At 28.6% G+C, this 23,528-nt stretch overlaps 1 protein-coding gene across 12 annotated transcripts; it reads left to right on the forward strand.

Annotated features, from left to right (window-relative positions):
- The first annotated feature begins 240 nt into the window (after positions 1–240).
- On the forward strand, positions 241–22,889 carry LOC129318650 (uncharacterized). Of its 12 annotated transcripts, XM_054963540.1 has the most exons (12): positions 241–369; positions 517–679; positions 2,700–2,776; positions 13,714–16,830; positions 17,899–17,979; positions 18,448–18,525; positions 18,623–18,691; positions 19,431–19,478; positions 20,992–21,093; positions 21,367–21,471; positions 21,963–22,116; positions 22,188–22,889. In XM_054963540.1, the coding sequence occupies exons 7-12, from the start codon at positions 18,632–18,634 to the stop codon at positions 22,778–22,780; spliced, it is 1,062 nt and encodes a 353-aa protein (XP_054819515.1). In that variant the 5' UTR covers positions 241–369; positions 517–679; positions 2,700–2,776; positions 13,714–16,830; positions 17,899–17,979; positions 18,448–18,525; positions 18,623–18,631; the 3' UTR covers positions 22,781–22,889. The 12 variants fall into 12 exon arrangements, 3 of the variants coding, with proteins under 3 accessions (XP_054819515.1, XP_054819514.1, XP_054819516.1); XM_054963539.1 differs by lacking the exon at positions 13,714–16,830 and having other exon boundaries at positions 18,161–18,525; XM_054963541.1 differs by lacking the exon at positions 13,714–16,830.
- The last annotated feature ends 639 nt before the right edge of the window (positions 22,890–23,528 follow it).

A 23,528-nucleotide genomic window follows, 5' to 3' on the forward strand; every position in this document is an offset into this window, starting at 1 on the left:
TATACAAGCACATAAATATACACACAGACATGTTATGATATTTATAGATTTTTATTATATATACACTAAGACATCAAAGTTTATATTATTTAATCTTTTTTAGCATATCAAATTTTATAGACCAAAAATTACACATCATATCAAACAGGGCGTGAGTTGACTCTCCTATTAGTTGACTTATGCTCTATAAGTCGTTGGCCTTTAATTTCTTTCCTTCTACAACCTTTCATTTCTCATCTTTGCTCGTGGGAGCTCTCATGATGTCTATCAGAAGCTCTCTCTTTACAGATACTGCAGATTTGGCTTGAGTTGCTTCTTTCTGGATTTTCTTTGCATACAAACGGTTCAATTATTGCATGTGGTTTTGAGGTAGAAACCTTCTTTATATTCTTATATTTCTATCCGTCATAATATAGATTGTGATCTTACATATTCCTTCATATCACTGTTAAGTTTTGATTTTTTATTTTGCTATCTGTTGGTATTTTTTCTATAACTTTTAATTTTAATTTGCAGTATATATTTTGTTGCCGTTTGATATATATGCCTATCGAGACGAAGGTTATGCAGAAGCGTTTGTTGGATCAGAATTTTATTCCTTTCTGAGACAATTATTCTATTATAAGGATGAGCGAAACATGGAAAATTATTACCTTGCAGTGATTGAAGCTTAATTCCTGTACGTTCTTCAGTCTTTAAATCCTTGTGCACCTCGTTGAAAAGAAACCAATTTTTTTTTTAGAAAATATATTTGCATGTCTTTACAATTTTTCTCAATTTTAGATTAAATACTTGTAATTTATTTTATTTTAATCAAGTCTTTATAGTTTGATCTATTACATATGTTAACTTTTGAGGTTAAAATTAATAATGAATTATTAAATTTGACAAAACAAAAATATTCTTAGAGTTTACAGAAAACTTAATTTAATACTTTTGGCCAAAATAAAAAGAAAAAGAGAAAAAATGATTTAATAAACTATTTATATTTTTCTTATTTTTCTAATGATAATTTTATATGTATAAAAATATTTAAAAGACAACCTAATTATATAAATTTTGAGTTATAAAAATTATGTTGTTAATTTTAAAGTCATATAATTGTTTAATAAAATTATAAAAGTTTTGAATTTTATTTTTTTAAAGGAAAATTTAAGGATTTTAACTCTTAGGGATTAAAAAATTTAACTGATCAAACTATAGGGGTTCAATTAAAATAAAATAAACTATAAAGACTTAATTTAAAATTGAATGAAATTATAAGAACTTACATATATGTTATCCCTCTTTTTTTTTTTTTTTTTTTTGCATAAGCTCCGATATTCCAAGTTTTTGATTCAAACTAATACTCCTGACAACGTGAAGGCAACTATTTGGAGGGTGTGTCTCCTTACTAGACTTCTAATTAAGTTGGATTAACCTTATTACCAGTTGATGATCTATATTTATATTTATAGCTTTTTTAAAGATGATTCTTCTTATTTCTCATGAGATATGTTAACTCTATTCTTTTGTATATTTTAAAGCTTTAAGAGTTCAATATCACATCTGATTCTATGAATCACTTGTGAAGGAGAAATGGAAGACCATTATGCTTGGTTTTTTAAAAACATACTTCCTACTATAATGTAAAGCATTTTATAAAAGTTCTGTTTGGTTCAAATAAAATATAGGGTATTAAGTAGTTTTTATAATTATTTTTTAATTATATTTATCCCCACTTCATTTATTGTTTTTTTTTGAAATGATGCATTACAATTTCGATAGTCATTAATGCATGTATAAGATATTTAATAGGAATATAATTGAAAAGATATAAATTTTTCAAGAGATTAAAGTTTTACTTAAGTTTTAATTATTTTTAAGAACCATAAAATAATTACTAATCCTATATTGTAATTCAAAGAGAGTAATTCTTAATTGATTTTGATGAAAAGTAAATAAGTTTTAGATTTAGAGTGATGATGATGATGATGAGAAAGAGGAGGAGACTAAAATTTGACTAAAGGTGTTTTCTTATTTCTTAATTATCGGATCAATCAAAAGATAGAGAGAAATTTAAAAAAAGAAAAAGATGAGAGTGGGATATAATTATAAAAGGTATGGACAATAACGAATTGATATTTTCCTAAAATAAAAGGATCTGTTGGTTTTCGTTTTTATTTTTTATCTTTAAAAATTATTTTTTAATATGGTTTTTAAAATTATTTTTTAAAATAAAAAAAATCTATCTGGTTGTATTAATTTAAAAATAATTTTAGAATTAAGAAAATTGATCAATAGTGATTATCATCGGCGGTTAATGTTGGTGGCTTATAATAATCATTGGTCAAGGTCACTGTAATTTCTAACAATCAAATATAATATATTTTGAAAATAAGACAAATAAAATAAATACAGCTTTAAGATATTTTTATTTTTAAAAATAAAAAATGAAAACAGTTTTAAAAACAATTAAATTAAAAATACTTATCCAAACAAGTTTTTAAATTTTTTATTTTTTAAATTAAACAATTATTTTTAAAAATAGAATCCAAAAGGGCCCTTCAATATTGACTTTTGTTTTTTTTTTTTCCATCACTGCTTTGTAAGTTAAATTTCACTAAACAAAAAGTAAAAATACATAGTTTAGGAATTTCATTTTGTAATGTATGTTTCATTGCCTCATGGTTCCTTAAGTTCCTTCTTTGCTTTTGCAGTTGGTGAGCCAAAAACAGAGACTTCCCTATGAAACTCAAGGCATTATAAAACAGAGTTGAATTCTCCAGCCAAAAAGGTCAGTATTTATTTTTCAGTATTTTTTGTTTCTTTTTTTAGCCCTAATGTCAATTTTTGCTATGAATGTACGATTGCATGTGTACACGTGTGTGGTTTTTTGGGAAAATTACACATAAGTATCATACAGCACTGGCAAAAGGGCCAAAAAAACCAAAAAGAAAAAAAAAAGAAAAAGACAACTACAAGCCCAACAAAGTACAAATAAATTGTCAACAAAAATAGTTACAACTACAAACACCATAACCCAAATATAACAACATGCAAGATATAATTATCAACATCATCGTATTAAAAAGTAAAACATGATTCACATATATAATTAATTGTACTAAAAACAATGCTTTCATATTAAATTTTTCATATACCTCGACACATGTCTCACATAATAAGTTAGGCTTTCTTATTTATAAACTCTAAAAAAATTCACAACAAAGTAAGATTTTTTTTTTTTAAATCAAATCAAATCCAATTCATATAAAATTTAGTATATTTGTTCATTTAAATATGCTGATCAAAATATGTTGTTTTCAATTATAAAAAGTTTTGGATAAATTAAGGTCTACAATTTGAATAATGCAAATTTCTCAAAAATACACTTGAAATTCGATAAAAGAAGAAGAAGTCAAAAACATCAATTTAAACTATATATTCTTCTCCCCGTAATTTTTTATTTTTTTTTACGTTACTCATAAGCTTCATTGACATTTCCAAGCCAAGAAGATATCATGCCATATAAATTTTTGAAATTCCACCATTGAAATTTATATGATAGGTTTAAACCAGGCTCATTCAACTCCCTTAACTTTCCTAAACCCAGGAGGGAAAAAAAAAAAAAAAAAAAAATCTAACTTCAGCCAAGTGCCTGCAGCCATCAATTTACCAGAAAATTAAATCAAGCAGAATATGGATCCTATACTTCAATCTATACTTTATAGATGAGAAACTCACTTTGGACAAATGAGCAAATCAAGCAATAGGAGGGAGGGGAAATGAGAAACTCAAGTGGGATTCTGCTATGGAAGACGCGAGGGTTCTGCAATTGAAACTCAAGTGGGATTCTGTGATGGAAGACGCTAGGGTTCTGCAATTGTTGTGCGTCGCCGTCGTGAGAAGGGATCCTTGTCGCCGAGAACGACACTAACGCTGTCGGGATTAGAGGTGAGGAAGATGGGATTAGTGCGTCGCGTGAGGATGAAGAGATTTGGGGATCTGGTATTGGCTTAGCAACAGTCCAGGGAAGATGTTTTTAAAAAGAAAATGACAATTAAAGACTTTAAATCATTAATTATAATTAAGAAATCCTGAATTATTAATATTTTAATGATAAATCATTATGCTTACTTGAAATGAAAAACATAAATAAGTTTATAAAATTATTTATAAATACTGAAATTAATATTTTGAATTTGGATTATTGTTAATTGTAATTGAAAATATTAAGATTCACAGTTGAGAATGAAATTAACAATAATCCTAGTTCAAAATAATAATATGAGTTGTCTCAACTTATAACATTTAAGATCTTAATTTTTCAATAGAGATTAATAATAGTTCAAACTCATGATAATAATTTTAGTAGTATCTTTATTTAATTTTTTAAATGATTTACCCATTTATTAACAAGCATAAAAATTTACAAGTGATTGGCTTCGTATTTAAAAGTTGCTTTGATAAATTTTCAAATGACTATCGTTTAATCATAAGTGACTTTCAAAAGTTTCTCAAATGAATTTTAGTTTCATATTGAAAAATAATTTATTCCTAAGTGTGGATCATAGCTTTCTTAATTAAGATTAATAATAGTTCCAACCATCATAAAATTTTAATAGTGTCTTTATTTTATTTTTCAAGTGAGGGTAATTTATTAAACTTATATATATTTTTAATTTCAAGTATGGATCATAGTCCTTTATTGAAATTTCAATAATTCAGGGTCTCTCATCGTAACTAATGATCTTTTAAAGTCCTTAATTGTCATTTTCTCTTTTTTAAAACTTCTATTTGATGGTTCATGTTAAAAAACTTCAAATAAGTTAAAAGAAATTCCCATCCATAATGTATCTAATAAAAACATGACATTTAAATGGTATTAAATATAATTTGATTCTAACATTAATAATAATAGAAAGAGAAAATGCAAGAAATTAAATAGACATTTTATTATAAAGATAAAATTATAAAAAATAATGACATATAAGATTTTATTTGATGGATTATGGATGACATGGTGTATCCAGCCTATCCAAGAATTTCTCACTAAGTCAATGATGAGTTTGGATTAATGAAAATTTAAATTTAGATTAAATCTCTTATTTTGATACACAGAAATTTATTGATTTAAATCCAACTATTTTTTATTATATTTTCTTTGTAATTTTAAATTCTTTATATACTCATGCTTTTACTGTTGATGGATTTATAACTCTCATATCTTTTCTTATTTCCTTTACTTATTGTAAGGTCACTTTTACTAATCCATAATTTACTCTACAATTAAGGTAATCACGAGATTAATCTAAATGGATTACTAAAATTGTAAAATTTACATAAATAAGATCCTAAGTTTTTAAAATTTATAATGCTATAAAATCATTTAAAAAACTAAAATCAGAGAAAAACATGTATACAAAAGCATAGACATCATATAATGTAAGATAACATCAAATTAGGGTTAAAGGAGCAAAAACAATGATTTTGGCGCAATACACTGCATTATAAAATTTTATGCTACAGCATAAAATGCAGAACCCACACGACAGATTTTCTAGCCGAACTTTTGATATGTCCCAAATCTTCATCCCATGTCCAATTGAGGTGATCTAAGTGTCCATAGAAAGTTCATTCAGTAAACTAACTAATGGCATTGGTTTTATTTTCAAATTTTATCATATAAGAAAATTGGATACTTAATCAAAACTATTACTTTCTCACATTTTTCAACTTCCAAAATGTCCAAAACCTAACTCAGGTGCCATTAGTCCACATAACCACCTATACCATACTTAAGAGGCTTTAAAATGACTTGTGCAACACACCACAATACACATATATACCACATATTATTTTTACTTCTCAATCCCAAATTCATCAAAAGCAAAGAAGGAGGTTATCATCATTTAAATTATCCAAATACACATTTACAATCCTTAAAATAGCCTTAAACATACTTGCACTGCATTTTGGCCTTGAAGAAGCATGTTTAACTCATACAAACTGACGAAGGGCAACAAAATACTAACAAGCGATCACATATGAATGCAATGGTGCAACTAGTCAACATAATTATCCTAATTGACAATATCATGATAATTACACATTAATCAAAAGTATTTGAGGCATTGCAGTAGGAAATCCAATTTCTAAACCTCATATGACTTTCCCTTATCCCAATCAGAGCTAGTGCCAATAAAATATTAAATAAAGGGGTGAGTACAACTACTCAATAATCAAGATTAATTTAACATATACAAATGCATGTTAATTAATTATAGTGATGCAAATGACATATTCAAATGAAACATATCACATATTAAACCACCCAAATGATATAATTATGAAACTAACAATTATATAACATTAGATTACTTAGCATACAAGGGTCACAATAATAGCAACCATGTGCCTTTCGTAAGACATACAAGACTACAAAAATAACAATTATGTGGTCATATAATGATATGTATCAAAAACACATATGGGGTCACAATACTGATAACTAAATGGCTGGGATATGATATGTATGATTAATCTAACCTTATACTCTCCTAATACCTCCATTATAAAACTGGTGACTATTTAGTGAATTATGTCCATGAATTGGCCTTCCCAAGCCTTTTTTCATGAGGAGCTACCCGACCAAGGCTATTATACTCACTTGTGCAAGATGATTTTCCCAAACACTAATAACCATTAGGTGTCGTACCTTTAATCTAGCCTCCTCATGAATTGGTGGAGACTAATTAGGTTTGAGTTTTTTGAAGAACAAGTGGGACAAGTCCTCTACAACAATGGGACAATGACTACCTCCCGATTCTAATGACAGGTAGCCTGACTTGCTTTCAATTCCAATGATAGGTAACCAATACCACGTGGATTTACAACATCTACTCTCCTCCTTATAGGCAAACTCCTGCTTAATGATCATGTAAATGAAACATGCTTATTTTAACATAAACTTTCTTATTGAATGCATTGCACGTGATTTCTTGATGATTGAACTCCACTAACCACTTTGTTCACCTTTAGTTATTATTCCTATCACATATTCCATCTCATTTGTATCACATTATCATTACATCATAAGTATTGGCATGTTCTCATGTTTATGCTCAAACATAACATTTATCCACACATCACATACATATTCATATAGAAAAATATTCTTACACATGTCATTACATCAATCTCAACATATCATATAAACTTACTTACATTGTCACAATTTGCATTAATATCCATTTACAAACATTATTTGGTTTTCAAACAATTCATTTAAACATATAATCAAGTTTATAATGCATAAACTAAAATTTCCTCAATTACCTCAAACTTTTGAGAGGTCAAAGATTTACCCCTCATTACCACTTGCTTCTGAGCTAAACCCAAGCTTTTTGGTGCTTCATGAGATTAGTCTACAATTAACTTTAACATCTATCATTAATAATAATAAAAATCACCACTTCCAAAATATAATTTCATACTTTAATAACTAAATTTCTCATACAAGATCAACCTTACATCCAATGAGTTCCTTAACTCCCATTAACTTCATTTAACTTACAACAATTTAAATAATTGCTAATATATCATCTAATAGCCCAAAGTCATCATCAATGGCACAAATTACTCACTTCCAACTATGAAATTTAAATACTTTAATCACTAAAAACTCTCAACTCTTGAGTTTAATCACCACATTATGTTTATTAACTCCAATTGGCTCCAACTAACACTAACAAAATCCTTAATCAACATCAATGGTAGCTACCTACTTCAACCACCACCATTTATGGCACTTTAGAGTGTAATTTCGTTCATGCTAATGAGCCCAAGCTCAAAGATGCTCAAACTCATCAAAGTTGAGTTTAGACAACTCAAACAACTCCTATTAGTCCCATTTAGACTAATGGGTTTGAACTCATAGCTCTAAGTTCGAAAATCATTATCTCCCAATTTTAAATCTTACTTCCAACACATGTAGAAAGAAGAAGAAGAGATAAGAAAGGCACACCTAGATGAAATCAAACTCTAATGACCTCCAAAATACCCAAAAGTTGATGCTCTAATAGAGAAACTACTCTCTCCATTACCCTCCCTCTGTTTCTAGCTCCTTTCTCCTTGTTTCAAACTTTTTTAGCATTTAAAAAAAAGCTGATTCTAAAAATTATGCTGCGATATAATGCACAGTGGGTAAAAATCCAATTTTTTCTCTACAATTTGAGCCTAGGTAGCCTAATTCATTTTTAAACCCAATATAATTGTTAAAGTTAAACTCAATAGGCTTATTAGTCATCTTTAACTATCCTCAAACCTATTTACACTTAAATTTACATATTTACCTTTATTATTTTAATTAATCAGGGAAATAATATTTTAAATGTTACACTTATCTCTCATTAATTGAAAAATAAGATGTAAACTCATTACTTTTAATTTTTTATTATGTTTTGAATCTTAACTCATTTCTTCTTCCTTTAAAATTTTTAAACTACCCAAACAAATAATTTTTAATACATAAATTTTAAATGTGATATTTTAAATCTAAAATTGAAATCGGTATCCATTAATCCAAACACTACTGATGGTTATTAACCAAAATGTCATCTATATATTTTAATTTTTTATTCCTTTCAACAATATCATGGATTATGTAAAGAACCATCAAATCTACATTTCTGTAGTTTGACGGTCCTTACAGAATTGTCAAATAGATATAACCATCAATTAAATAAAGTTATATTTATTGTAGTGTATTGTCCTAATACTAAGCTGTGAGAAAGTAGTTTAGAGCAATGTGTCATTACCAAGTAGTTATTAATTACATAGAACTCAAATTCACTATAGCCAATTTGATCCAACTTACCTTAAGACAATAATAGATATCTCATCCAATAAAAACTATTTTTCATCATCCAATGTTCCATAGTTCAACTCGAAACTCAATATCAAATTCTAAAACTGTTATTTCAAAGTTCAATAGTAATTATCATAACAAAATATTTCAAAACAAAAATCAACATGTGAATTAAAGAAATTAGGGGTATAAGAGAAGAAAAAATTGTTACCTTGACTCTTTAAGTTAGAAGAGTAAACACAAGAGAGCCAATGGTAAAACTATATATAATGTCTAATAGATAAGAAAAATGTTTTTTAGTTAGAAAAGAAATGATAAATATATCTATTTCATTTTTTCCCTAGGTATATTTCTCCTTTCTTTCTAAAAAGCACTATCATGTATATCAAATATATATGTAGAGTATCACTACCCACCAAACTCAAAATTGAAACAAGGATTAGATATCACAACTTAATCAGCAACAAAGCTCCATTAAACCATTCAAACCATATTAATATCCAACACTACAAAGGCCCAATGCACCAATCAATTAAGGACCAAGTATCAAATCCATGATTCCAAAGCACAACCATATTAATTTAAAATTCAAAACCATTAACGTTATCAAACTCCCTTAATGTTCATAAAATCATAAACATCATATATGAAACCATTAAAAAATAGGACTTTTTTGAAAGTTGTTTTTTAAATAGAATAATTTCAGGGGGGATTGATGGCTTACAACCTCATTGACTTGTTATTTTGCACATGAGCTTGATTCTCTTTATGGTCCATTTACTTGATCAAGTATTCATCTTAGTACATACTACATATAGCGGTGTTCACTAAGACACTCTTGTCTTGTGTCTTGTCCCGAAAAATGATTAGAACTGAATTTTTGTCCCCGCATCCTATCCCATCCTAAAAGTTATTTTGTCCCATTAGGAATCGGGATGAGATCGAAAAGTCCTACTGTCTTGATAAAGCGGACAATATGGGAGAAAGACCTAAATAATAACATTCATTGAAATTTTAAATCACATAATTTACTAAATTTAAAACTAAAACAATATAAGTACATAAATTACAACAATTTAAAGTCAATCATTAAATTATATTAATCATAACTATAAGTATCAACTTAAAGTCAATTATATACACTATAAAAAAATTGACTTTTGGCGGCGACAAGAAGTTGCCGCCAAAAGTCCAAAAGTTGCCGCTAAAAGTTTTTAGCGGCGACTTTCTGCCGTTAAAAATCGTCGCTATAACAACCGTCGCTAATAGTTTTTGGCGGGTTTTTGGCGGCGACAAATATTGTCACCGCCAAAAGTCTTTTCGCCACTAAAAAGACTTTTAGCGGCAACAAAGGTCGCCGCCAAAACTTTTTTTTAAGAAATAATAATTTATTTTATGCCACATCACTTTGCCACGTGTGCATTAAGTGATGCCATGTCACCTACCATATATGCAATAGATTATGCCACGTCACTTGCCATCTTGTGCCACGTCATAGTCCATGTGTTCAACAGATAATGCCACATCACCTAGCCATCTCATGCCATGTCACATGACACATGTGCAATTCCTTAAGCCACCTTATGTGCCACGTCACCATTTCGTGCCACGTCACCTGCCACGTGCATGCCTCGTCAAGCTACCTCATGTGCCACGCCACCAGCTCATGCCACATCACCTGTCACGTGTCTGCCTTCTTAAACAATCTCACGTTCCACGTCACCACCATACGCCACGTCACATATTTGTTGTGAAATATGACAAAGCCAAGATTTGAACCCTTGACCTCTCCCTCCTCCAAGCCTTAAGCCTCCCTTGTTTGCTAGTTGAACTGAAATGTACCTACAGTTATTATATGCGAAATTAAATATATATTATGTAATTGCATACACATATATCAAATAATATATGATTAAAAAGATACCCATATATTATATTTTATTTTCAATTATTAATATGAAAAAATGATTTATATGAATATTTAAATTATAATTTTAATAAATATTATTTTTTACCAATAAATATTATTTTTTTAGGAAAATGAACTTAAAATAAACAATTTTTAAATATTAAAATAATATTCTTATATACATTGTAATAAATTTTTAAATTATATTTTTATTTTTTAAATGAAAATTATTAAGTATATAATTTATTTATAAATATGTATTATATTATTTTATGTTAAATTTCTTTTACTTTTTTCTTCTCCATATTTTTCTAAAAAATTGATAAACTAAATGGTTAAATTTTTATCCTCTCTCAAAATAGCTAAATATTTCCCCCTCTTTTAATAAAAATATATTTTATAGATAATTTTTCAATATCTTAAAAAATTATTTTAATAAAAAATTAATTTTAACCACATAAATTTTGTTAATAGTCATTTTGAATAATTTTGAAAATGAATACTAATAACTTTTGCAATATATGATAATTACAAGAATCTCTATGTGATCAATCTAGTTAACATCTAATCATCTTCAATCTTATAGAAAGATAGATTTGAGTAGTTATTTATATTATTCTTAGTAATAATTAGTTATAAAATGTTATTATAGCAATGAAAACCTAAATATACTAGGAGAAATTACATGAAATCCTTGTCCAAAAGTCATTAGAGCTCAGTAGAAGAAGTAAGTACCATATATATATCAAGTTAAGCATAAAGTGCGCAATATGTTAAGTAGTCTATAATATCATTAGCATCTCACGATGTTTCTACAACTTTAACTTCCTAATACCATTTATGTATTTGATTGTAAGTAATAATTTATGTATAACTTAACCTAATTATAATTGAAGTAATAACCCATTAAGATTTAAATTTATCATATTAAAATAATAGCTTAATAACATAATTCATAAAAAAAATATGAGCTATATATGTCTAAAAAATGATTATGAATAATATAAAATTAAAATTTTTTAATAATTAAACTTAGCACACTTTAACTATTATTTTTTTATTTCACGTTCCTATATATAATTTATTTCTAATTCTATACATAAAATAAAAAATTTAATTTCATAAATATATTTTAAATAATTTTATTTAATTATTTTTTAATTTTTAAATTATTTTTTATAAAAATACTTTTGGTGGCAACAATTTGTCGCTGCTAAAAATAAATTATATTAATTATTTTTTAATTTTTAAATTATTTTTTATAAAAATGCTTTTGGTGGCGACAAATGTCACCGCCAAAAGTAAATTATATTAATTATTTTTAATTTTTAATTTATTTTTTATAAAAATATTTTTGGTGGCGACAATTTATCGCCGCCAAAAGTAAATTATATTAATTATTTTTTAATTTTTAAATTGTTTTCTATAAAAATGCTTTTGGTGGCGACAAATGTCGCCGCCAAAAGTAAATTATTTAATTTTTAAATTATTTTTTATAAAAATACTTTTGGTGGCAACAAATGTCGCCACCAAAAGTAAATTATATTACTTATTTTTTTATTTTTAATTTATTTTTTATAAAATACTTTTGGTGGCGACAAAATGTCGCCACCAAAAGTAAATTATATTATTTATTTTTAATTTTTAATTTATTTTTTATAAAAATACTTTTGGTGACGACAAAATGTTGTCGCCAAAAGTGAACTTTTAATGGCAACAAATCACAGTCGCCGCTAAAGTGACTTTTGGCGGCGAGTTTGATTTGTCGCCGCTAAAAGTTTTGGTGGCAACTTTTAGCGGCAACAAATTGTCGCCACCAAAAGTCCACTTTTGGCGGCAACTTTGATTTGTCGTCGCCAAAAGTTCACTTTTTTGCGGTGACTTTTTTAGTCGCCGCTAAAAGTTGTAGGCAAAAGTCATATTTTTTGTAGTGATATAAGACATAATACATTATAATAGTAATCACAAGTAATCTTTAGGCTATAAGAGCAACAACAATATACAAGTTAGGCACAATATCAAGTCATTTTTCTTCTTCTTTAGTTAAGATATGTTAGGCTAGTGATTCTTTTGAAAATAAATAAGAAATATGATATAAATAAAAATTATTAAATAAATAGATATACGAATAAATTATATTAATATAATTAATATATTGTAAAAAAAGAGATTACCACATATTGCTTACTCTATGTCATTAAAATTATCAATATAAAAAACTTTTAGTTTTAAATAGAAATTTCACGTATTGAAGTTATAATTAATATATTTAATGTATATCTTTAAAATAATATATATAATATTCAGGATATGACAGGATGTTCCTAGAGTAATCTTATGTCCCATCTCATCCTGATTTTTTTCAGGGTAAGAAAGACAAGTTTTGATATGACTAGGATAGAATCAGGCTAATCAGAATGGGTACAGGGTTGAACATCCTTAACTACATATATGATACTTCTTTTTACACACACACACACACTAAATGTCAACAAGGTTTTCATCAAAGCCAAACATTCTTCAACCTTCTATTCTTTTACATATCCACCCCAAGAGAGATTGCAATGAATCTTTGGACAAATTAAACTTGTGAAAACCCTCACATGCGAATTATTCAATAATGTCAACAACATAACACCATTCTAGCATTAACTTTATTAATTTCTTTGTACATGTTGAATGTCACCCCTTCATCATTCACCCTCAGAGTAATTATCTTTAAATAAGTATGATTTTTAAAATCCTTTAAAATAAACTAAACTAGTTTAATATATTGATCCTTAAATGTAATAGCTCCATAAAAAAGGTTTTCAGTAATTAAGTTGATATCATATCTTTAATGAAACATCCATTGTATATTTTTCTTTTACTTTAGTCATTATTATTTTGGTTCAAGAGTGATTTCTAAAGAAGATAATCCATTAAAAGTCTAACTGTAGTATCATATTATTAGATGATGAGAAGTGTCGAAAGTGTTACAACAGATCTTGCCCAGAAATGTGTGGATGGAGCAATAAAGGAAGCTCATTATTTTTGTTGTTTCAATAGCTATCTTGAAAACTTTGAAACAGAAAAGAATAGACTGTCTGCAAAAAGAAGGGAGCTGAAGAAAGATATTGATGATGCCAAGAAAAGAAATGAGATTCACATTGAGGATGGAGTTAAGCAATGGATTGATGAAGCTGATTCTCTCATTCATAAGGACACTAAAACAAAGAAAAAATAGTTTAATAGTTTGTGTCCTAATTGTATTTGGCAATATCGACAAGGCAAAACATTGGCAAAAATGGCACAAGATGCGGTAGATTTAATAAGGAGATGTGACTTCAACAGAGTGGCACGTCCAGCTGAACTCCCAGGCATAAAATACCACACATCACAAGACTTTATTGATTTTGAGAGCAAAAAGTCAAAATTCAAAGAACTTATGATGGCATTAGAAGATGAAAATTACTACATGATTGGATTGCATGGTATGGGGGAAACGGGAAAAACCACGTTGGCAACACAAGTTGGCAAACAAGTTGAAGAATCCAAAGCATTCCATAAAGTCATCTTTATTGTAGTGTCTACTCCTCCAAATATCAAGAAGATTCAAGGTGACATTGCAAGGCAATTAGGTTTGCCTTTAGAGGAAAGAAGGGAAGAAGAACATTCAATGCTTTTGTGGTCCAAAATTTCTAAGGATAATGAAAAAATACTCATAATACTAGATGATGTGTGGGAAAAGATAAATCTTGGAGACATAAGGATTCCCTCTAGTAATAAATATAGGAAATGTTGTGTTTTGATAACCACTCGCAATTCAAATGTTTGTGGAGCAATGGGATGCCAGCAAACAATTCACTTAGAGATATTAAATGATAAGGATGCATTGAATCTTTTTTTGATACATGCTATACGTTATGGCAACTCATTCAGTAGTGATATGGAGAAAACAGCACTAGACATTGTAAAGAAATGTGGAGGATTAGCTATTGTGATTGTAGCATTAGCAAACACATTAAAAAATTGGCCTACATGTGAGTGGAAGCTAGCTTTGACAACTATACAAAATTTTGAGACATTAGATGATGTTGATGAAGATTTGATAGAAGTTTATAATTGCTTGAGCTTGAGTTATAAGAATCTAAGGAATGAAAAGGCAAAAAAGCTATTCTTGTTGTGTTCTCTCTTCCCAAAAGATTATCAAATCCTAATAAACCTTTTCATTAGACTTGGTATTGGTGCAGGAATTTTTGGAGATGTTGACAAATATTATCAATCCAAATGGCAAGCTCTTGGGGTGAAAAATGAACTCATAGCTTCTTCATTATTGAAGGTTGAGAAAGAATGTATAAAAATGCATGATTTAGTTCGTGATATGGCCTTATGAATATCAAAGGAAGACATTCAAGTGATTATGGATTCAAGAACAAAATTAAAAGCAAATAAGCGATTTTTGTTTTGGAATATTGATGATTTGCCTGATGAGTTTGATGGTACAAAACTTGAGATTCTATTTCTTTGGGTAAATGGAAAGGTTTTGAAGAAAAAACCATATTCTTTCTTTGCTGGGATGACAAGGCTCAAAGTTATGTTCTTACACTGTAAGTATGATAAAAAGCATCTCCCTCCATTATTATCAGAGTCACTTCTTTCATTAAAGAATATCTGAACTGTGGTTCTAAATGGCTGGATACTAAATGATCTCTCTATTTTGAAAAATCTACAAAGTCTTGAGACTCTTGAGATGGAAAATTGTTTAATCATTAAACTGCCCCATGAAATTAAGGAATTGAATAAGTTGAGATTGTTGGGGTTAAGAAAGTGTAGAATTGAAAGGCATAATCCTTTTGAGGTAATTAAAAGATGCTCACAATTACAAGAACTGTACTTTGTTGAGAATAATGATATTCAAGATTGGAAGTCATCAGAAAGTGATAATGGAGAAAATATCGAAGTAGTCACTCATGATACATCTCCTAATTTGCAAATGTATTTTATAGCTTGTTCTGGTCTTGATTATTTTGAAGATGTTGATAATGGCCTATTAAAATGTTTCAACACAAAACATGTAAGAAATTTGATCCCAGATGCCATGTTTAAACACCTTGTGGAAAGAGCAGAAGTTCTTGAGTTTGGAGAAATAAGAGAGGAAGGATGGAAAAGTCTTATCCCTGATATAGTTCCTATGAAAGACAATAATAACTTGAATGATTTAATAAAACTTTGTTTGTGTTATTTGGATGACATGGAGTGCCTCATTGATACAACCAGCAGAAATAATCATTATTCTGATGTGATAGTCTTCTCCAAGTTAGTTGAGCTTTATTTATATCACATGAATGTTAAAGAATTATGTCAAGGTCCTTTGCCTTCTAACTTTCTCAGGCAGCTATAGATTTTAATTCTATATGATTGTGGGAAACTTCACAACATATTCTTTGATAGAAATCTTATTCTACCTCATTTAAAGACCTTGGAATTGCAAGATTGTCCAATATTCCAACCATCACTTTTCCAACTATCTGTTGCTCAAAGTCTAGCACAATTAAAAGAGTTAATAATCATTAAGTGTGAAAGGCTAAAAAGCATCATTACGTATGACATGAGTTCATCAGAAAAGGATCAAATAAGGGATGTTATTGGAAAATTGTTTCCAAAATTAAAATCTCTTCGAATTGAAACTTGTGGAGAGTTAGAATGGATATCTCCATTCCTTTTTGATGGAGATCTTCTCTCTTTGGAAGTTATAATCATACGAAAGTGTGTGAAATTAGAATACATTTTTGGTGAATATCAAGATGATGATGGCCAAATTCTAAAACAAGAGGCCATACTTCCTTCTCTGACTGAAATGGAACTTGATGAAGCTCCAAGTTTGATCAGTATATTTCAAGAATGTAACAAATGCAAGCAAAGACCATGCAAAGTAGTGAAAGATGATTCAAAGGAGATATTATTAGGTGCAAACTCCAAGACACTTTCTTTAATCTCTTGGGCTCATGGTTGTTGTTTTCTCCCTACAACTAAGGACATTGATGTTGTAGTTTCTAATGCCACATTGCAACATTGCACAATCTCATAGGTATGCTAGCTAATCTTGTCTCACTCCTTGTTTGTTTGTTTTTTCTAGGGTAAATGAATAAATTACCCCCTCAATTTTAGGTTTAATAGCAGCATATATAGACCTTAAACTTTGTTTATCGCGCAAATTATAACCTTAACTTTTAAAAATAGTGCAATCTATTCCTTGTCATTAACAAAAGTTAACTCTAACCGTTAACTGACTAGAAAATAATAGAAAAGAATATCAAAAATTATAAAGAATGATAAATTTTTTGAAGTCATTTTTTATCATTTTCTAGTTGACTAGCTGTCATAGTTAGTTTTTGTTAATGGTAGGGGACAAATTACACCATTTTTAAAAGTTAAGAGAACAATTTGCACAATAAATAAGTTCATAATTTACGAAACTATTAGACCTAAAGTTTAGGGAGTAATGTGCTCATTTACTCTTTTTTTCTAAACTAATCAATAGTTTTTATTGTTGTCTTAATTTCTATTGTTTTAGAATAAATACAAATAAGTATCATATAAAAAATTAACGATCTATAGGTTCTAATCACTTGTAAATACTAAAGTTTGGCATGTAAATAAACTAAAAAAATAATTATTTCTTATTTAGGACTTGATTGTAATTTTTTCTATTATGTTCTGTGTTTCTTAATTATTTGAAATGGTTAGCATACAATTTAAACTGAATCATAATTTGTTTAATTTATTTACAATTTGACTCTTGACCTTTGAACCATGAATTAGTTCTCAATGGGTTCAACAGTTATTCTAGTTATTAATAGCATATTTGTAAGAAAATTTGGGAAATGTATCTTGTTGATGAAGACTTCTTAGTTTTGCTTGCTAATAATATCACAACTTCTTTTGTTTTGGAGGTTAGCCATTGACTTAAGTAAAATGCTTAATGTTAATGAGATAAATTGGTATTTTCTAGCATATATAGGAAATATTTGACTTGGTGATATCTTAATATACTAGATATTTTTATTTTTGTTATTCAACAATGATTTTAGCCTATAGCATTAGATGGTAAAAGCAAATTATTTGAGTTGATCATAAGAAAAGTATGTGTTTGCAGGAATTATGTGAACAAGTGAAACGGATTGAAACATTTCATACAACTAAATGTCTTTTGAGACAACCACTAAACTTACAAAATGTAAGGGTGATGGATCTTTATAATTGTTCAAATTTAAAGTCATTGTTTATTATATCTATTGCCACGTTCATCATGTTAGAGAAATTGAAAATTTCATGGTGCGATGAATTGAAGCACATAATATCAAATGAGGGAGATGATCATTATCATGGTCATATAAATTATGGTTCAATTTTCCCAGCATTACAGGAGATTAGCATCAGGAATTGTAGAAAGCTAGAGTTTTTATTTCCTTCCATATTTTCAAGAGGCCTTAAGAAATTAAAAAGTATAGATATTGAAGGAGCTTCAGGACTCAAATATATTTTTGGGGGATACAATAAACATGAAAAAAAGATGGTTCCTATTGATCTTCCAGCTTTGGAAATGTTATCCCTTGTACGTGTACCAAGAATTATCAGCATGTGTGCTAAAAATAATTATATAGTGTGGCCATCTCTACATAATATTACTTTGATGAGTTGTTAGGAGTTGTTGATAAGACCTTTTCCAAGTTTGATGGTTTGTCTACAAGGAAGACAATAGAAGTTAGAAAGTGGAGATCAGGTATAACAATTAATTATATATTCTCAAATTTATTTTTGTTTATTTGTCAGGGCAATAATTAACATATATCATTGTATTTATTTGACCATATTTTCAGGAGTTGATTATGAGAGCTTCTTTAGATTTTATGGCTTGTTTACGAGGAAGACAACCAAAGTTAGAACATGTATGTATTGTTTTGTGTATTATTTGCCCCTGTTTCTTGGAACCTTTCATTAAAAATATAGGGAAAATATAATTGTCACGGTACTTTTTGCATATCTTGGTATTAGTCCTTACACTTTTTTTTGTTGCTTTCAATCCCTTAAATTTCATCTATCTACAACATTAGTCTTTATCATTACTGACAGAATTAAATTTGTTGGTGTGTACATAACATTGTTAATTTTATTGCTAATTTGGTAAAATTATGATAAGTTGGACATTATATAAACAAAATGACTACTAATCTTTCCACTTATCCACCCTAATTGTGATGTCTTCTTCATTTTAAAGCTTCATCAATCTTGTTTTTAATAATGCTCATTTAATATCCTTTTTTTTACTGCTACTTATTTTTTTATATAATTCATCACATTTTAAAAAGCTAACACAAGAAACAACAGAGTTTATGTACACATTAACTATCATTAATTCTCTGGCATATATGATTTGTTAGAAAATATTTTGTGAAATACTTGGTAAATTATATGTAAAAAATGTCAAATTAAATTAGAAAGAAAAATTTAAAGGCATAACTGTTGATAAATGTATAATTTTTGTTTAAATTATTATTTTGAAACTTACATGTAATGTATATAGATAGATGTATATTCATTGACATGTGTGATCAAGTAACTGAGTATAAAATTTCTTGTTGAATTCATGCTAAAACTTGGCATTGGATTATATCTTTGTATGTGTAGGAATTGATGAAAAGTGTGATGGATATGCAAAACTTGACAAGTCTTGAGGTAGGGGGCTCAGAAGAAATAAAAAAGATCTTTAATATGGAAGGAATTAAAAGTGATAGAGTAGTGACATTAAGCTTACAAGTCATGAGGTTGAAATGCTTACGTGAGTTAAGGCATATATATAAGGATCCTAATAATATTTTGAGCCTTCAAAGTCTCAAGGTCGTAGTAATAAGTGAATGTGATAAACTCATAGCTATATTTTCTGCATCAACGTTGAAAAGCCTTCCAAGATTGTCCTACTTAGAGTTAATAAGTTGCAAAGATTTAGTTCATATCATTAAAGAAGAAGAAAATGCATATCATAATTGTCATCATCAATTGATGTGCTTCCCAATGTTAGAACAAATTCGAGTTTATTACTGTTGTGAGATGAGATCTCTTTTCTCAATTTCAACATCTAGCATGCTTCCAAAACTGGAGATGTTAGAGAAGCATCCTCTAGGATCGAGCAAGTATTCACATGCCATCAAGAAGATGCTGCACAAGAGATGGTGATAGAGAACATGTTTCCAAATTTATCATATTTAAGACTCATAGACTTGCCCAAGCTTAGAACCATTTGCCGGGGGATTGATTTTCAATCTGTGCCAAATTTTGAAGTGTTTTACTGTCCCATATTAGAGGGTAAGAAACCTGAAAATTCATTCACTATGCATAATTTCCATATTTTATTTGCAATATCAATCTATCAATATAATGCATATATAGTGTAAATCTTCTTCGTTGACATTATGTAATGTATATGTGGTTTATTTGAAAATTATTGTATAATACTTATAGGTTGTCCAAATATAAGTATAAAATGGAAAGTCCTACATTGAATAAGATCAACTTTATAAGTGGTTTTAAGTTGGTATGGAGTGTCCTACTACTTCTATAGCATTTGTTAGGGATGGAGAGAAACCACCTTAAAACAAAAGGAGAGAATAAATGAGTGAGAGCAACAGGAGGATGCCATATCTTAACTCAAAATCTCAAAAATTAAGTTTGTATTTTTTTTCTTTTATTATATATTACCCTATTAAGCTTAATTTTATTTGATATGGGACTTCCAACATTAACTTAAGTGCTTTCATAGTTGGACAACTTAATGATATTCTATATTATTGTTATATTGAAAACCCTTGTGAAAATTGCTTTTCAACTCCTTATAATGCCTCAAAGTCTTAATTCAGAAAATGAAGAAGCGTTGAAGGAGTTACAATCTTCTTGTTCCAATACCAATCTAGATTCAGAAAATCAAGGAACAATAAAAGAGCCACAATTTACACATTCCAACACTATTGATCAAGCTATGCCACATGAGGTAGAAGTGAAAAATGAATAAGAAATAGAAACACCAAAGCTAACAAGTGCTTTACCAGCTAACTCAACAGAGGTAAGAGATCACTAGCTAATTATCTTTATAAGAACAGGCAAAAGACAGTTTTGTCTACTATTTGACAATTTAAGAAACTTGTTTACACATCTAAGTTAGGTTGTTTATTTAATTTATTCTGGTGTTTATTAGAATTTTATAGATGGAACGAAGAAAATTATTGAAGAAGTTCCCATTTCAAAAATATCAGCAATGGTACCATCATCATTTGATTCTGCAATCACCAAAGGACTGGTATGTACATTGATAGTTTTCATAATAATAGCATATACTTAATAAAGTCAATGAATAGGTTAGTCATTACTATGTAGGGCATGCATATTATGAATCAAAGATAATAATTTCATTGATATATTTAGAAATTTAAAAATAGTAAAGACTTTGAAATTTAACCATGTATTATCATTCTAAAACTGACACTATTTAGTGGAATAAGTCTACTTGTTATGGTTGTATTATCATTTTAAAGTACCGTGGGTGGGTTTGTGTTATATGTTTCTTATGTAGAGTGAAGGAAGTACTCAAGAGGACACTACAATCATGAAAGCTAAAATAGTTACTTCGTCGATCCATTCACAAGTAGAGGGCTCACAATCAAACCCATCTACAATGGTAATTTTACTACCTTTGAAACTTATATCATGTTTTAGTTAACATATGTTTAAATATCAACTATTTATCATAACTTTACAGGTTAATGTCATCAAATATTTTTCATATATATTTCATTCAATATAATCTTTGTTAATTCAAATGTTGCTAGAAGTTGAATTGGATAGCATTTATATCAACTAGCTCTAACTGTTTTTTTTAACCTCTATGTATATATATATATACGCGTTTGTTAGGGAAAATAATTAGTAATAAATAACTAAATTAAATGAATGTTACTTAAATAAAACTAAGTCATATATATGAATGTTTTCAAAATCTACAATTGAGTTTCAAGCAATCTTGTATTGATGATCCTTGAAGCTTAATTGCATATCTACAGTTCACCTTAAAGGATTTTCAATGTTTGGCACTTCATCCTAAAATTTTCACTTATTTGGTGCTTATCCCTAGTTTTCCCTTAAGACTAACTTTTCAACGATGCCACATAGACTATTAGAGAATCAAGCATTGCAAGTGTTCAAGAGGGACCTGAATTAGAGAAGGTTAAAAAGGTAAACTTATTAACATGCTCTCAGGATTTTAAACCACAACCAATGGAGGACAATTATGTTCATTCTGATGTTATTCCTTCTCAATATCATTGTAAGTTTCTTTCTATCTATCACGAGTTCATGTTTCTTTTTAGTCATACACTAACTTCTTTAGCATGACAGATAAATTTTGCCTTAATGATGCTGGTCCTTCTCCTACACTAGATATTAGTGACATTTTCCAACTTGTGGAGTTAAAGGATGGGGAATCAACTTTACTCGCCAAAGCACTTGAGATATATCCTCAATTAAGGTTATCTTGTGAACAACGTACACATCGAATAATAGCCTTTTCTTACAGAGTTCTTGTTGATATTTTGGTTATGCTGGCTACCAAGACCCCTTGTACTTTTACAGCACTAGATAGAACTACTCTAGAGGAAAACTTAGGTGCTGTAAATTTTCTTGGGTTTGACAAAGATTGGCTTGAGTTTGTTCGGGCTAAGGTTTTTGGTGTTGACAAATCTCATGTCTTGGTAGTAGAAGAGGAAATGTTACTCATAGAGACAGAACTTGAGACATGTGATGTTGCATTGGAGCGTATTCAGAAGAAGAGGATTGAAGCAAAAGGGCAGCTTGCAATAATGCAAAATGAGTTTGAAGCAATTGACACTCAACTATTTGATCTCTTAGAACATCGCAAAAAATTAGCTAACAAGATAGCAGAGTTTAGGAAAACAATAAGGGCTAAGGATAGGCCCTTTGGTATTATTTAGGTGTTCTCATTTTATTTTTGGTTATTTTTTTATAATTCATTATGATATGCAGACCAATATTATTCCTATATTTTACTAGGTAATGGGAGTTAGTGGAGAGTTTAATCGTTGTGATCTTTAAGTAAATTTAGACCCATGTCGCATGAATTGAGTGCTGTTTTGAAGAAAAGACTTGTTTATTTTAAAAAAGTTAAGGTCTATTTTTTCTCCTGAACTATTTTTGTAGAAGCATCCAGTGTTCTAAACTCTTTTTTGTAGCAATGTCACCCTTGAAATAATTAAATCATAACAAAGTTGCCTTTGACGATAAATGGGCAAATGTTAATGGTTAACTTTAATAACTCAAAAAATTAGTTTGACTCAAATCATACTAATGTTATCCTTGAAATAATTAAATCACTACAATGTTGCTCTTGAAGTAATTAAATTATAGCAATGCTGCTCCTAATATTTAGTATGTGTTAGAAAAGACCAAAAAAAGTATAGAAAAGAACTCAAAAGTTACAAACAAGAATTCAAAAATAAATTATAAAAAAGGATTTAGAAAATTTTTATAATCATTTTCTATAATTTTTTATGTCATTATCTATCATTTTTTGATCAACTAATGGTTAAAATTAACTTTTATTAGTGATAAGAATTACATTGTATCATTGTGAAAAGTTGAGAGGAACATTGCATAAATAACAAATTTATGGTCTTAAATGTCGATGAATCTATAATTTAGGGACCATGTTACTATTTAACC

Source organism: Prosopis cineraria, unplaced genomic scaffold (genome assembly GCF_029017545.1).
Source record: "Prosopis cineraria cultivar Desert tree isolate PC_DT_omini unplaced genomic scaffold, ASM2901754v1 PC8, whole genome shotgun sequence".
NCBI lineage: Eukaryota > Viridiplantae > Streptophyta > Magnoliopsida > Fabales > Fabaceae > Prosopis > Prosopis cineraria.

Excerpts from the sequence above, each read along its gene's own strand:
- LOC129318650 (XM_054963540.1), top strand. The coding sequence starts at position 18,632 with ATGAGAGCTTCTTTAGATTTTATGGCTTGTTTACGAGGAAGACAACCA. Across the intron at positions 21,472-21,962 it reads AATCAAACCCATCTACAATG|ACTATTAGAGAATCAAGCAT; the intron begins GTAATTTTACTA and ends GATGCCACATAG. Across the intron at positions 22,117-22,187 it reads TATTCCTTCTCAATATCATT|ATAAATTTTGCCTTAATGAT; the intron begins GTAAGTTTCTTT and ends TTAGCATGACAG.